We start from the raw sequence: 13,645 nt of genomic DNA, 5'->3' as shown, positions 1-13,645 counted from the left end.
AGGCCGGAATCTAAAATACTTGGTCCCAGCCGCCTCCCACACACTCAAGAATTAAGGCAGTCTCCAGGCTCTGCAGGTTCGGTTCTCACTGTAGTACTCGGAACCGGCGAATCTCTAGGGTGGACAGTGGGGAGACAGCCTGGCAGCCTCGGGATACACCGTCCTATAGAAACAGAAGCTGCAGGGGAGACACCGAAGTGTTGCTGGAGGAGCCACCTGGAGAGCCTGCCTCTTGGAGTGCTGAGTTCAGTTCTTGCCTCTCTACAACTTCCTAGCTGCATCTCCTCAAATTACAACACCGCTCTTCTGTGCCTCCGTTTTCCTCACCTGTAGATTGGGGGTAACAATAGCTTCCGCCTGGTGGTTATTGAAGAATGCCTGTAAAGCGGGCACAGCAGAATATGGCACACAGTAATTGCTGCTCACCTGTCACACACCGCTCTAACTTCCCCACCCCGCAGGACAATGAGGTGAGACTTCACTTCCTGCTCACTGCCGTGGCAGAGCACCTACATCAGGCCGCAGGAGGGCCCGCCCTGGGTCGTGGCGCGGCAGGCTCTGCCCCAGCCGTGGCGCTTGCAGAGGTTAGGCGACATCCTGGGCGCCGCTGCCGCGCAGGTGGTTGATCTGGCCGGCACGAGGTGTCCTGGACCTCTTCTCCAAACAGGGCAGGACGCCGGCCAACAGCGGAAAGAGCTAAGCAGGAAATCAAGGCAGAGAAAGGGCGGATCTCAACCCAGGGCCGCGGGGGAAGGCGCCCAGGGCCCAGCGCAGGGCGCGCGGAGGCGGCCGCTGTGCAGCACTGCGCCCTCCGCCCCTCCTCGGCGGACCGGCCGGGGCGTCGGGGCTCTGCGCGCACTGCGGCCGCGGCCGCTCGGAGTCCCCAACCCAGCCGCCGAAGACACGATGCAGTGCCTGGGTGCCGAGTACCTGGTGAGTGCCTGCAACTTTGGCTCTCGGCTTAGAACCCGGAGGGAGGAGTTGAGGCTGATTCCTGCAGGCACCTGCCACCTGCCCTGCCGGGACACTGCTGCCCCCAACCCTCGGGGATAAGCCTCTGGTCAGGCACCTCCAAACCCCGAGGGCCCCTGGCCAGGAGGACTCTGGGTCCCCACGCAGGTGCTGGGGCAGAGATGAAGGAGACTCTGGCCGCGGGGTGGGACAGGGGGACTGTGGTCAGGTGCACCTCCAGGTAAGAACTTGGCTGCTGGGGATTTAACATCCGCTCTGGGACGTTGGGTGTCTACCTGGTTGTTTATTCTTTTTCTCACCTCTCCTTTTTTTTTTTTTTTTTTTTTTTTTTTCTGGAAGGTTTCTGAAGAAAGAGCTCCCAGGCCAAGAGAGTGGCGACCCCAGATTTATAGGAAATGCACAGATACAGCATGGCTATTCCTGTTCTTTTTCTTCTGGACCGGTTTGGTAAGCGTAGCTGCTTGGCAGGGAAGAGGCCAATGTGTGTGTTCCGAAATAAAAGTGCCTCAAACGTTAATTGCTTAAAGTTTATGCTTCAATGAAAAACTTATGTCATTAGCCCAGAATGAACCTTAGTTCTGGGGAATTCTTGTCTGGCACTTGCTGTGAAATCTGTCTTGCTGCAGGCTCCACTGGTTAACTCCATTAGGAAACTGAGAATCAGAGTTTGCTCTGGGATCATTGTGTAGTAAGGCCAGTGAGAATTATCTGAGCTCTCTGGAAGTTCTCTTAGTGTCTGTCAAACCCCTAAATCAAATATTCCTCAAGCTTTTGCTAGCCTCTAACAAAGGCAAATCCAGAGAGAGCCTAGAAACTCTGAAATGCATACACACTCTTGGTATATTGTGTTTAGTATCTCAGAATGGGCCCTTTAGGTAAGTAGGTAATAACTGTTCCCACTCTAGTTTCCAGGTAGTTGCTGGTAGACCTTATCTGGCTGTGCCATGTTAGTCCTAAGAGAGTCTCTTGGAAGCTGAACCTTGACACATTTATACTTATTTTAGAGTTGTAAATGCAGCAGAAAAAGTCTCACTCAACTTTTTTTCAAAGGCCATGTTCTTGAAATTTTCCATGCCAGGTTGAGGCAGGCTATTTGCTGCATGGTAAATGATTAATTTATAAAACCTGATAATAACTACCAGTTAGTAACTATCTTTGTTGAAAGAGTTCAATTAGAATAGACCCTAAAATATCATGTTCATTGTTCTAAGTAAGTAAAGCGTTCATGTGTTCACTTGTTGACTTTGCAGACTGGTTTCACAGAGCCAGACTGGATTACAGGTACAGTGGCAGGTTGGCCTGAAAGGCATACCACTTTTATGTTGCTGCTGATGCTGTTTATACCATGGCCTTGAGGAGCTGAGAGAGGCAGTGCACCTACAACACATTCTGCCTCCCTTCCCCACAGATGGCAGGTGCTTTTATCTGGATCTGCTATTGTATCCGTGCAGGGAGCAGCTGCCCTGCCTTGTCCCTGGCAGCTTTGACCTTGGACTGCTATTGTCATTTAGCGATCTTCCCTAACCCCTCTATGGTTCAAAGCTAATACATCCCTTCCAAATCTCAGCCCAACAACTGTCTGTGGGAAGGATTTATAGATGGTCCACTACAGCCTGAAGAATTATGAACCAGCTGAAACATGACATGAAGCTGGAAAGTGCTTTAAAATTACACTGTATTTGCAGAATAAATCTGAAGGTTTCCATATATCCAAGTTCTCTTCACTGAGTTCAGATTTAATAGGGAGAGTCCTTTCTTAGTTGACTTTTTGTAGCTTCTGCAACATTTTTAGCCACAGAACATATTTAAAATACAGAAAAAGGGTCCCCCCCCCCCCGTCTTTGCGGATCTGCTTCTTGTCTTGTGACAGATGTTCTAACGGGTGATATACTGGACAGGATTATTATTGATAGTGCTGCCTTGAGTTTGGGCTAGACAATGAAGGCTTGGGGGAAGATGTCTGCATTACAACTATAGTCTCTTGCAGATAGGAAAAGCACCAGCTAGTGCTTATGTTTGCATAAAATACACAGAACAGAACATCTCAAACTCTGGGTCAACTCTGCTTCTACTTGCCTCCCCATGATACCCTCCAACCTTGTCCTTTTCTATTCATATTTCAAGTTTCCATTTCTCTAATATCCCCATCCACATTGACAGTAACCTCCTTGGTGGTCACAACCTCCTGTATCACCTCTCAAGTGCAATTGCACATGTATGTTTGCAATTAGAACAATGATGGTTTAGGGTACGAGTTGTGTTATGGCAGGGACTCAGGAAAACTCAAATCCTATTCCTACTTCCTCCTAAAAACTTTCCATTCCTCCCCACAAGCTTTCCAATGGAGAGATCACATACACCTTCATGGCAAATGAAAAATGTCACTTCGTAATTAGGTCTCTAGTGAGCTGTGTAGAAGTATAAAACCCTTCTCTTCCCCCTGAGCCCAAATGCAATCAGGACCTTATTTGCTGTGCTGCAAGTCAGAAGGACAGGAGGTGGGCATGTCATTGCTGGGTAAGCTTACCATGCCAGCTTTGTGGGCACAGAGTCATCTCTATATCCACAGCCTTTAAATGAGTGAGACCCTGTCTACTAGTAAGGGGACCTACTCATTCTCAATGAATGACCTATTCATTCTCAAATGTGGTCTCATAGATCATGGAGGACCCTGGAAAGTGGGGAGCAGGAAGCTCAAGGTTTGTAGTTGAAAAGTCCTACTCTTTTCTAGGCTGAGTTTCTTTTTACTTTATTTTTTATTACTTCTAATTCGTTTTACATGGCATAGAATGCATTTTGACCATCATACATAAATGGAGTATAACTTCTCATTCTTCTGGTTGTACATGATGTAGAGTTACACCTTTTCTGTGTAATCATATATGCACATAGGGTAATTATGTCCAGTTCATTCTACTGTCATTCCTACTCCCACACACCTCCCTCTTTTTACTCCCCTCTGTCTAATCCAAAGTATCTCTATTCTTCCCTAGCCGCCCCACTTTATTATGAATTAGCATCCACATATTAGAGAAAACATCTGACTTTTGGTTCTTTGGGATTGGCTTATTTTGCTTAGCATGATATTCTCCAGTCCCATCCATTTACTGGCGAGTGCCATAATTTCATTCTTCTTTAAGGCTGAGTAATATTCTATTGTGTATATGTACCACATTTTCTTTATCCATTCAAATATCTGTTGAAGGGCTCCTAGGCTAGTTCCATAGCTTAGCTATAGTGAATTGAGCTGCTATAAACATTGATATACTATAAATTGTATTACTGATGTTAAGTCCTTTGGGTATAAACCAAGGAGTGGGATAGTTGGGTCAAATGGTGGTTCCATTCCAAGTTTTCTGTAGAATCTTCATACTGCTTTCCAGAGTGGTTGCACCAATTTTCAGTCCCACTGGCAATGTAAGAGTGTACCTTTTCCCCCATATCCTCTAAGCTGAGTTTCTTGAGGACAGGGACTATGTTTTATTCATCCTTAGATACTCCAACAGAGTCTCTGGCACACACTTGACACTTAAAGAATGTTTGGTACTTTTACTTCCAAATTAGTATTGAAAGCAGAATATCTGAAATGTATTTGACTTTGGATGCCCCTTTGGAACATATCTCCATATGGTATGTTACTGAGTGGTATACTCTATACTCGGTCCCGCAATGAGCTTGTTTGCATCAAATACTAAACAGTATTCTAAATAGGTGTTGTATTTTGGGAAACTAGCAACACTAAATTTGTGTTCCAGGAAGAAACATATTCAATATTGGCAGAAGGCCTGGTAATGCATATCAATGAATAGTTTGAACTGAAATTTCAAATATTCCACATTCACTATAAAATTAGATAAAAATGAACATCAAGCCTGGCATGAAGGCCTCAAGCCTATAGTCCCAGCTATGGTAGGAGAACTTCAAGTTGGAAGTCACCCTTAGCAACTTAGTGAAACTCTCAGCAACTTTGCAAGACTCTGTCTTAAAATAAAATTTAAAAATTAAAGGACTGTGCATGTAGCTCAGTGGTCAAGTTCCCCTGGTTTCAATCCCCAGTACAAAAAAAAAAAAAAAAGACTATTGATTGCAAGATGTTGTGTCCAACAGAATTCCTGAAATTCTTTTTTTCTTAAGTTCTCTATTTTGTGAATTTAAGCAGTTACTCCAAAACACTTTTTTTAAGGCAGAGTCTTCTTGTAAATAATATTTTAATCTACTTCAACTGTAACCTTTACAGAGATCACTAAAAGACCCCCCACCACCACCAATTTGTTTTTAAGAAGAAAGGAAGAAAACTTGGGGGAAATAATGAGCCTGGCCTTGATGCACTTAGATAAACCAAAAATCTCGAGGAAAAAAAAAAATTTTTTTTTTTGTCCCAATGAAATGTGTCAGAAACCAAAAATTGACAGATTCCTGAAGAAAGTCAGAAGGTGAAGAGGTAAGAAAATGGAGAGGAATCCACATGTTTCAGGTTGCTACCCCCCCACACACACCTAACCTGCTAAAACCCAGATTCAAATGGCAGGATACTAAGCAGATTCAGTTGTTGCTTCTCAAAGAGGGAATTTCTGGGGAGCTGGAGAGATTTGTGTTTTACCTGGTTCCATCTTCAGGGACACAGGGACAGTGTCTTGCATCCTGTGGGCAGGCCCTCACGTACCCCTGGGCTTTTCTAGATGTTCATCATGGGCTACTCGGCAGTGGCTGGAGCCACAGCAAGACTCCTGTTCGGCTATGACAGCTTTGGCAACGTGTGCGGCAAGAGGAACTCCCCAGTGGAAGGGGCCCCTCTTTCAGGGCAAGACATGACCCTAAAAAAGTAAGTGTCGGAGTTAAGTCCCCAACCAGTAGAGGGACTGTGTTTCAAAGCTGTACACATTTGTCTGGGAAATTAGAGTTTGGAAACTGGTTTTCTGGTCAAAACTGTCAGCCCCTCTCATTAGCAGGAGGGTCGTGTGTGTGTGTGTGTGTGTGTGTGTGTGTGTGTGTGTGTGTGCAGCTGTGCCGTCCCAGGTGCAGCTTCAACCTCTGCTGCTTTTCAGCTCTGTGGCCTTGGGCAGAATCCTTAGCCTCTCTGAGCCCAGTTTGTAATTATTATACCCACCTCACAGCTTGTCTAAGGATAACTGCAATAGCTAGGGAACAATAAAGGTTGTTGCCGTTATTATCCATAATGTAATAGAATCACTAAAAGGAAGGGGATTCCACTTAAGAGGTAGCTAAAGTAGTCATTCTCAGAAACAGGAAAAGCATGGTTTCCAGGGGAGGAGAAGGGAGAATGGGGAGTTACTGTCTATTGGGAACAGAGTTTCCATTTTGCCAGAAGGAAAGAGGTCTGTGATGGACGGTGGGGATGGCAACACGTGGTGGCCACACAGTGAATGTACTTAATGCCACCCACCTGACTTAAAATGACCAAGATGGTAAATTCTATGTCTATTTTAACACAATTTAAAAATTTTTAAAAACAAAATATCTATTTTCCAAACACCCAGGAGATGGGTCCCCCTTCTCTTTGTGCACCACCTCCCTTCCTGCCATCCTTAGCTGGAGGGAAAGTGGCTTCTGAGACCCTTTCTCAAGGCCTCTCCCATAGCAGACAGACTACAGGGCTCTTCCTTTGACATTCCTGATTTCAGCAGCCTGGATATGTGTTAGACAGTGGCCCAAGAGCTGCCACTGCCTGCAAATGAACCATGAATGGTAATACCAGTTTTTTGTTGTTGTTTTGTTTTGTTTGGGGCTGGGGATTGAACCCAGGGGCACTTGACCAGTGAGCCACACCCCAGCTTTTTTTTTTCCTTAGTTTAGAGACAGGGTCTTTCTAAGTTGCTTAGAGCCCCCCTAAATTACTGAGGCTGACTTTGAACTTGTGATCTTCCTGCCTCAGCCTCTTGAGCCACTGAGATTACAGGTATGCACCAGATTGCTGGGCCTAATTTTGTTCTTTGCCCTATCTTACCCAGCCGCTGGGTAGCTGTAGGCAGGGTCTTCTAAATGTCCTGGCTCTTAAAATGCGCTTAGTTCCCAACATTGGCCACTTTCTCCTTTCCATTTGTCACTTCCCTGTATTCTGTGTTCAGCTGTTCTCTGGGGTTTATTTGAACACTCTTGGGCGGGATATAGTTGACAGGGATGCCAGTGAGTAATTTATGCATCCATATCTGGCAATCTATGGGCAGTTTAACTAATGCCTTCTCTCCCTCAGGTACCTCCCAGAATTATGCCATGAAAATGCTAAATCTGGAGAAGGAAAGTTTTGTTAACATTTGAGTATGGTTCACAAGCTGTGCTACTATGTAGATGACCCCTGATTGGCATAATATACATTCAGTGATGCTGAAGCATTTGATTAAAAGTTTGCCTTATTAATTCTCATAGTTGGCAGTATGTAGATACTTTTTAAAGTCTATAGTTAGATCCAATGAGAGGCCATGCTCTAAGACATGCTTCTGCTTCATTTGTCTCCTTAGACATGTGTTCTTTATGAATTCCTGCAAACCGGATATCAAAGATAGGAAGCTTGGTTCCACTGCCCTCTGCGTGTCCAGCTGTCCTGAAGAGCAGCTCAACACCTTGGAAGAGGTTCAGCTCTTTGCAAACACCAGTGGTAGGCACCAAGGGGCAAGTTTGCTCTCCCTGCCACACCTTCCCACAGTGGAGTAAACTGTGAGGACCTAGATGGGGTAATTTAGCCTGACCCTGCTTTCTCTGGAAAGCTACTTCTTTGGAGGTGCCTCATCTTGTGTGGAAAAGGACTTAAACATTTTCTCATGAGCTTATTCAATTTCATTCCAGCCTCTCTGGATTTATGAAACCTAGGCTGTTTGGCGCCTGCTCCCTGCTCCCTGCAGCAAAGTGGTCTTCCACAGAGAGCACAAAAGAGACAGCAGACTCTTTTTTTAAATTATATCTTTTATTAAAAGTTTTATTTTTCGTGGTACTGAGGATTGAACCCATAAGCACTCTCCCACAAAACTACATCCCCAGACTTTTTATTATGAGATGCAGTCTAAGTTGTTGAGGCTGACCTTGAGCTTGCAATCCTCCTGATGAACATCTAGAAACTTGCAAGCCTCTGGAGTTGCTGGGAGTATAAGCATGTACCACTACCACCTGAGAGACAGCAGATTCTTAAGGCCTGAGGCTTCAGGTCGAATTGACTACAAGTTGGTTCTTTGATGAAATTGTTAGGGCCGGTAGATACTTTTGTTGACTCGTTGAATAATCATAAACTGTACCAAAAGCATTCATGTAGCTGAAATACTTGCTCTGGACTCACTGGTTCAGATTTTTGTTTTAAGAATTAAACAAAGGAAGGAAAAGGAATGTGAGGCAGCCCACTGCAAATTTTATCTGCCTAAGAAATACAATGCCAGATTTTAAAAAAATTATTTGCAAAGCCAAATTAAAAATATCAAGCTCCTGCAATAAATTATCTTCAAATATCCTTCAAATCATTTTAGTACCAATCATTTAATGTTTAGTTTTAAATTTGTGGTTTTGAAGAGAGAGAGAAAAGAGGCCCTAACTCAATCTAAAATTGTGTTTATTCATTTTGTTTTTAAGTCACCTGGTTCCTAAATCCAGGTAATGTATTCCATCTCCTTCTGGCTTGGCAAAATGCTGTGATTTCTTTAGTGGTTTCAACCAGGAAAATGGGTCTAATATAGGAAAATAGTACTGTCTGTGTCTTCTGCTTTCAGGGTCTTTCCTGTGCATCTATAACTTGAATTCCTTCAACTACACCCGGAATCCAAATGCAAACTCACTATGCCCCAGGCTACCAGTTCCTCCAAGGTAAAATCTTCTGTACTTCTTTATGTATCAACAATAGCTATCAGGTACTTGTCTTCTACTCTTCTAGGCATGTTTTGTAGAAAACATGAAGGACATATTGAGTAAGCTCTTGCAGGGAGCTTAAGGTCCACAGAAGGCCAGGGACAAACAAGGAGGGATCATTTGCAACACACACAATGGACAATGTACTAGTAACCAGGATAAATAAGGAGAAAATTTAGCAAACAATAAAGATATATGTATATATAGTCTTCCAACAACACCCTACAGCTAGCCATATATATAATATAAATAATACGTAATTTATTACCAAATGAGTGATTTTTATGAAGTAGTTGGTATGTGTTGTTTCTTTTATTGCAAAGTAAAAACATGAACTTGTGCTTTTTCATGCAGCTACACATTGTTCATTTTGTTTTTTGTTTTGTTTTTTGGGGGGTGGTTTTTGGTAGTGGGGATTGAACCCAGAGGTGCTTAACCACTGAGCCCTTTTTATATTTAATTTTGAGACAGGGTCTTGCTAAGTTGCTTAGGGCCTCGCTAAATTGCTGAGGCTGGCTTTGAACTCACAATCCTGCCTCAGTCTCCCGAGCCTGTGCCACCACACCCAACTATTGTCGGTTTTTATAACTAGATTCCTCCACAAGAAACAGCCTGGGAGAGCAAGGCAGAGTGGGTTCCATATATTTCTTCTCAAGGATCTACTGGGTGAACTCCTTGCAGGTTTTATTCCTCCCTATCAACTGTGGCACATCGTAGGCAATTTACAAATATTTGTATAATCAAGTTGGTTGTAATGATGAAGTAGTGATTGCCAGGGCAAACCGGTTCACATTGACACCTTCACAAAGTCTAAAGGGGGAAATACAATTCATTATCACAGTTGGGCTACTGAGATTTGTTAATGGAGAACTTGGATTGGGTGTTGCTATCCTTTTGAAAAACATAAGTATATTTACAATGAGTAAGAACTGAGAAAAAATCCCTGAGAAATAATAATAATTTAAGTGAAGGACTTGTGCCAACTTTCCAGTAGTACAGTCTTTGTTAAACTCTTGGTTGGGACCCACATAAGTAAAATAATATATCACAACCCCAGTGTACCCATACCATCAAATTTACTTAGGTATAGAAAACAGAAATAGAGATCTTGCAGAATAAGACTTCCCCTGCATAGAATTCATAATAATAGTTTCTATTCTGCTGCACTTTAAAAAATAATTTATTGCATGATCTTATAAGTGTAAGTGAAGCTTGAAAAATGCTAATCTTGCAGGCATTCAAAAAATACTCAAATAGGTTTTAATTACATATGAGGCAGAATATAGTTAGCCATTTTGGTGACATTCTTTTCTTTTTATTTGTTCTTTTCAGGTATGCATGACAGTAGAGCGTATTTTGACATATTATACATACATGAAGTATAATTTCCCATTTCTATGGTTGTACTTGATCTGGAGTTACACTGGTTGTGTACTCATATATTATCATAGGAAAGTTATATCTGATTCATTCTACTCTCTTTCCTATTCTCATCCCCCATCCCTGCCCTTCATTCTCCTTTGTCTAATCCAATGAACTTCTATTCTTCTCCCCACCCCCTTATTTTGTATTAACATCCACATATCATAGAGAATATTCAGCCTTTGGTTTGTTGGGAATGGCTTATTTCACTTACCATGATATTCTCCAGTTCCATCCATCTACCATAATTTCATACCAAATGCCATAATTTCATTCTTATTTATGGCTGAGTAATATTCCATTGTGTAAATGTACCACGTTTTCCTTATCCATTCATCTGTTGAAGGGCACCTAGGTTGGTTCCATAGCTTAGCCATTGTGAGTTGTGCTGCTATAAACATTGATGTGGCTGTGTCACTGTAGTATGCTTATTGAAAGTCCTTTGGGTATAAACCAAGATGTAGGGTAACTGGGTTGAATGGTGGTTCCATTCTAAGTTTTCTAGGCAATCTCCATATTGCTTTCCATAGTGGTTGCACCAGTTTGCAGTCCCACCAGCAGTGTATGAGTGAACCTTTTTTCCTACATTCTTGCCAACATTTATTGTTACTTTTATTCTTGATAATTGCCATTCTGACTGGAGTGAGATGGGATCTCATCATTCTAAATGGAGAAAAATTAAAAGCATTTCCTCTAAAAACCAGAACTAGACCAGGATGCCCTCTTTCACCACTGCTGTTCAACATAGTCCTTGAAACCCTAGCCAGAGCAATTAGACAAAAGAAAGAAATTAAAGAGATACGAATAGGAAAAGAAGAGCCCAAATTATCCCTATTTGCCAATGACATAATTCTATATTTAGAAGACCCCCAAAAACTCCATCAGAAAGCTTCTAGAACTCATAAACAAATTCAGCAAAGTAGCAGGATATAAAATTAACACCTGTAAATCAATGATATTCACACACCAATGATGGATCAGCTGAAAGAGAAATCAGGAAAGCTATTGCATTCACAATAGCCTCAAAAAAAAAAAAAAGAAAAGAAAAGAAAAAAGAAAGAAAGAAAGAAGATACTTGGGAATCAACATCACAAAAGAGGTGAAAGACCTCTACAATGAAAACTACAGAACACTAAAGAAAGAAATTGAAGAAGACCTTAGACGATAGAAAGCTCTCCCATGTTCTTGGATAGGCAGAATTAATATTGTCAAAATGACCATACTAACAAAACATAATACAGATCAAATACAATTTCTCTTAAAATTCCAATGACATTCTTTAGAAAAAGTAGTCATGAAGTTCATTTGGAAAAATAAGAGGCACAGAATAACCAAAGCAAACCTTAGCAAGAAAAGTGGTGCAGGAGGCATCACAATACCAGACCTTAAATTATACTATAGAGCTATAGTAATAAAAAAGGCATGATATTGGCACCAAAACAGACATGAAGAAGACACAGAGACAAACCCACATAAATATGGTCATCTCATACTAGACAAAGGCACCATAAGTATACATTTGTGAAAAGATAGCCTCTTCAACAAATGGTGCTGGGAAAACTGGAAAGCTATATGTAATAGAATGGAATTGGTGGCATTCTTTTCTAAAATGAGTACTTGTGTTGTAGGTAACTGAAGGAAGCCATAATTATTTGCAGAAGAGAGTACTCCATCCATGTTTCAATGTTATCTTATTTTTAAAATTCTGGTTGTTGTCAGATATCATAAACACGTCTCAGTGAGACCTAACCCAGGAAAAAAAACTCAGTATATTTAAGTGGGTTGAAGAAAAATTATTTAGTACTTAAAGAGAGAGATTTTTTAGGAATCCCATTTGTACCTGGGCCTGCAGATGGAATCGAAGAGAATGAAATTGTTAAGGTTGCCACTTAAGCAGAGTTGGGTGAAGTCTCCTCCTACAGTAAATGGGATGACAACCCAAATTCCACAGCAAGCCTCTATCTTGATAGTGATGACAATCACAGAGAACATGTACTGAACTTTTGATACTTACCAGGTACTGAGTTCGTGATGTGTGTTAATTCTTTGGGCCTCACAAAGCTTGTGTGCCACGGGTATTTTTTTCATCCCTGTCCTAAAGCTGAGAAGACTGATCAGAGAGAGGGGAAGTCACCCATCCAGCCAGTGGGATGACTGGCATTCACACCCCAGCAGTTTCTGTGTTTGTTTCTAATCCAATCTAAATGTTCAAGGCCAGACTGAACCACCTGGCCAGCGGCCTCCTTAGGCTCCCACCAAGCTAGGAGGGAAACCATCCCTACCTTGTGTCCTTGGGTCACCATCTTTCTGCCTCTCCCGCCAGTCCTAGCCCTTTCCACTCTCAGATTCAGACCTTTCCAATACTAACTTTTCAAGTGAAGACAAAACTGTTGATTGACTGGCCTTTTCTTGGACAGAGTGAGGAAAACAGAAATAGGCTCCAGGGCTCCATTTCCTTCTCCTACACAAGTACGTGTTTGTTTAGGATGGAAATTATCATATTGATCATGGAAGAATGGTGCCAAGATTCAAAAGCTAGAAAACCTGAGAAGTGTGGCTATAGGGCCAAAGAACATTTTCCAAATACCTCTTTTTGACTACACCAATTGTTTCTTCTTCCTCTGTTGATCCTGTGAGGTATTAGCATCCCCTTTTTATGCAAAAGCTGAATATCAAGAAGGTTTGTGTACCTAGGTATGAGCTTTCAAGAGCAGCAAAAAAGTACTGCAGAAGATAACAAGCAGGCATATCTTTTTCCTTTTGGTGTTCAATATAACACTGTATTTTGAGTCTCCTGTGTATTTAAAAATCTAAAAGGTTTGAGACTCCCCCTCCAGCCCCAGTAAATTCTAGTTCTAGCCTCTCACATAGAGGTTCCAGCTGGGCGCTGCTATGTTTGCTCTGAGAATTCCACAGACAGGGTCACCTAAATATGCAGGCAGCTCTCCAGAGAACTTCCTGAAAGTCTGAGTGGCTTTGCTAGTGGTAGGAAGAAAAGGAGACATGGAGAAGAAACCTCAGGCTGTGTCCTAAAGACACTCCCCCGACCACCTCAGTTAATGATATACTCCAGGGGCAACTAGTCAACCACCCAACATGGGTGGCCCATACATCACATGCTTCTCTGTGTTGCCCTCAGGGTAGAGATGGGTCATTCTTTCCCAGTATATGGTCATTAAGTGCCTAAAATCACTATAGTGGACAAAATGAAGGTCTTATGAAGAATTGTGTTTGAGGAAAAAAAAAGTAGCATTAAAGCTGTATCTGAACTTAATGTTCACAAACACTGAATGAAAGCTCAGAAAACATTTGCTTTCATAACATTTCCGGGAGAGTGGGGCTCAGAAGTGTAGCTCAGCAGTAAGATGCTTGCCTAGTATGCATGAGGCCCTGGGTTCCATCCCAG

At 42.3% G+C, this 13,645-nt stretch overlaps 1 protein-coding gene across 5 annotated transcripts in view; it reads left to right on the top strand.

Moving 5' to 3' along the window:
* The first annotated feature begins 363 nt into the window (after window positions 1-363).
* The window catches only part of SLC44A3 (solute carrier family 44 member 3), a 74,566-nt gene continuing 61,284 nt past the window's right edge, over window positions 364-13,645 (top strand). For 2 of the 5 annotated variants that reach the window (XM_081307796.1, XM_081307797.1), the window contains exons 1-5: window positions 364-933; window positions 1,312-1,419; window positions 5,652-5,794; window positions 7,449-7,585; window positions 8,682-8,775. In XM_081307796.1, the coding sequence (XP_081163922.1) occupies window positions 907-933; window positions 1,312-1,419; window positions 5,652-5,794; window positions 7,449-7,585; window positions 8,682-8,775 (509 nt within the window). In that variant the 5' untranslated portion in view covers window positions 364-906. The remainder of the gene's footprint in view (window positions 934-1,311; window positions 1,420-5,651; window positions 5,795-7,448; window positions 7,586-8,681; window positions 8,776-13,645) is intronic. The other 3 variants (XM_081307798.1, XM_081307800.1, XM_081307799.1) reach the window with 3 other exon arrangements.

This window comes from Spermophilus citellus, assembly GCF_964194105.1.
Source record: "Spermophilus citellus genome assembly, chromosome: 9".
NCBI classification, from domain to species: Eukaryota; Metazoa; Chordata; class Mammalia; order Rodentia; family Sciuridae; genus Spermophilus; species Spermophilus citellus.
This window is presented reverse-complemented; position numbering and strand designations above follow the sequence as displayed.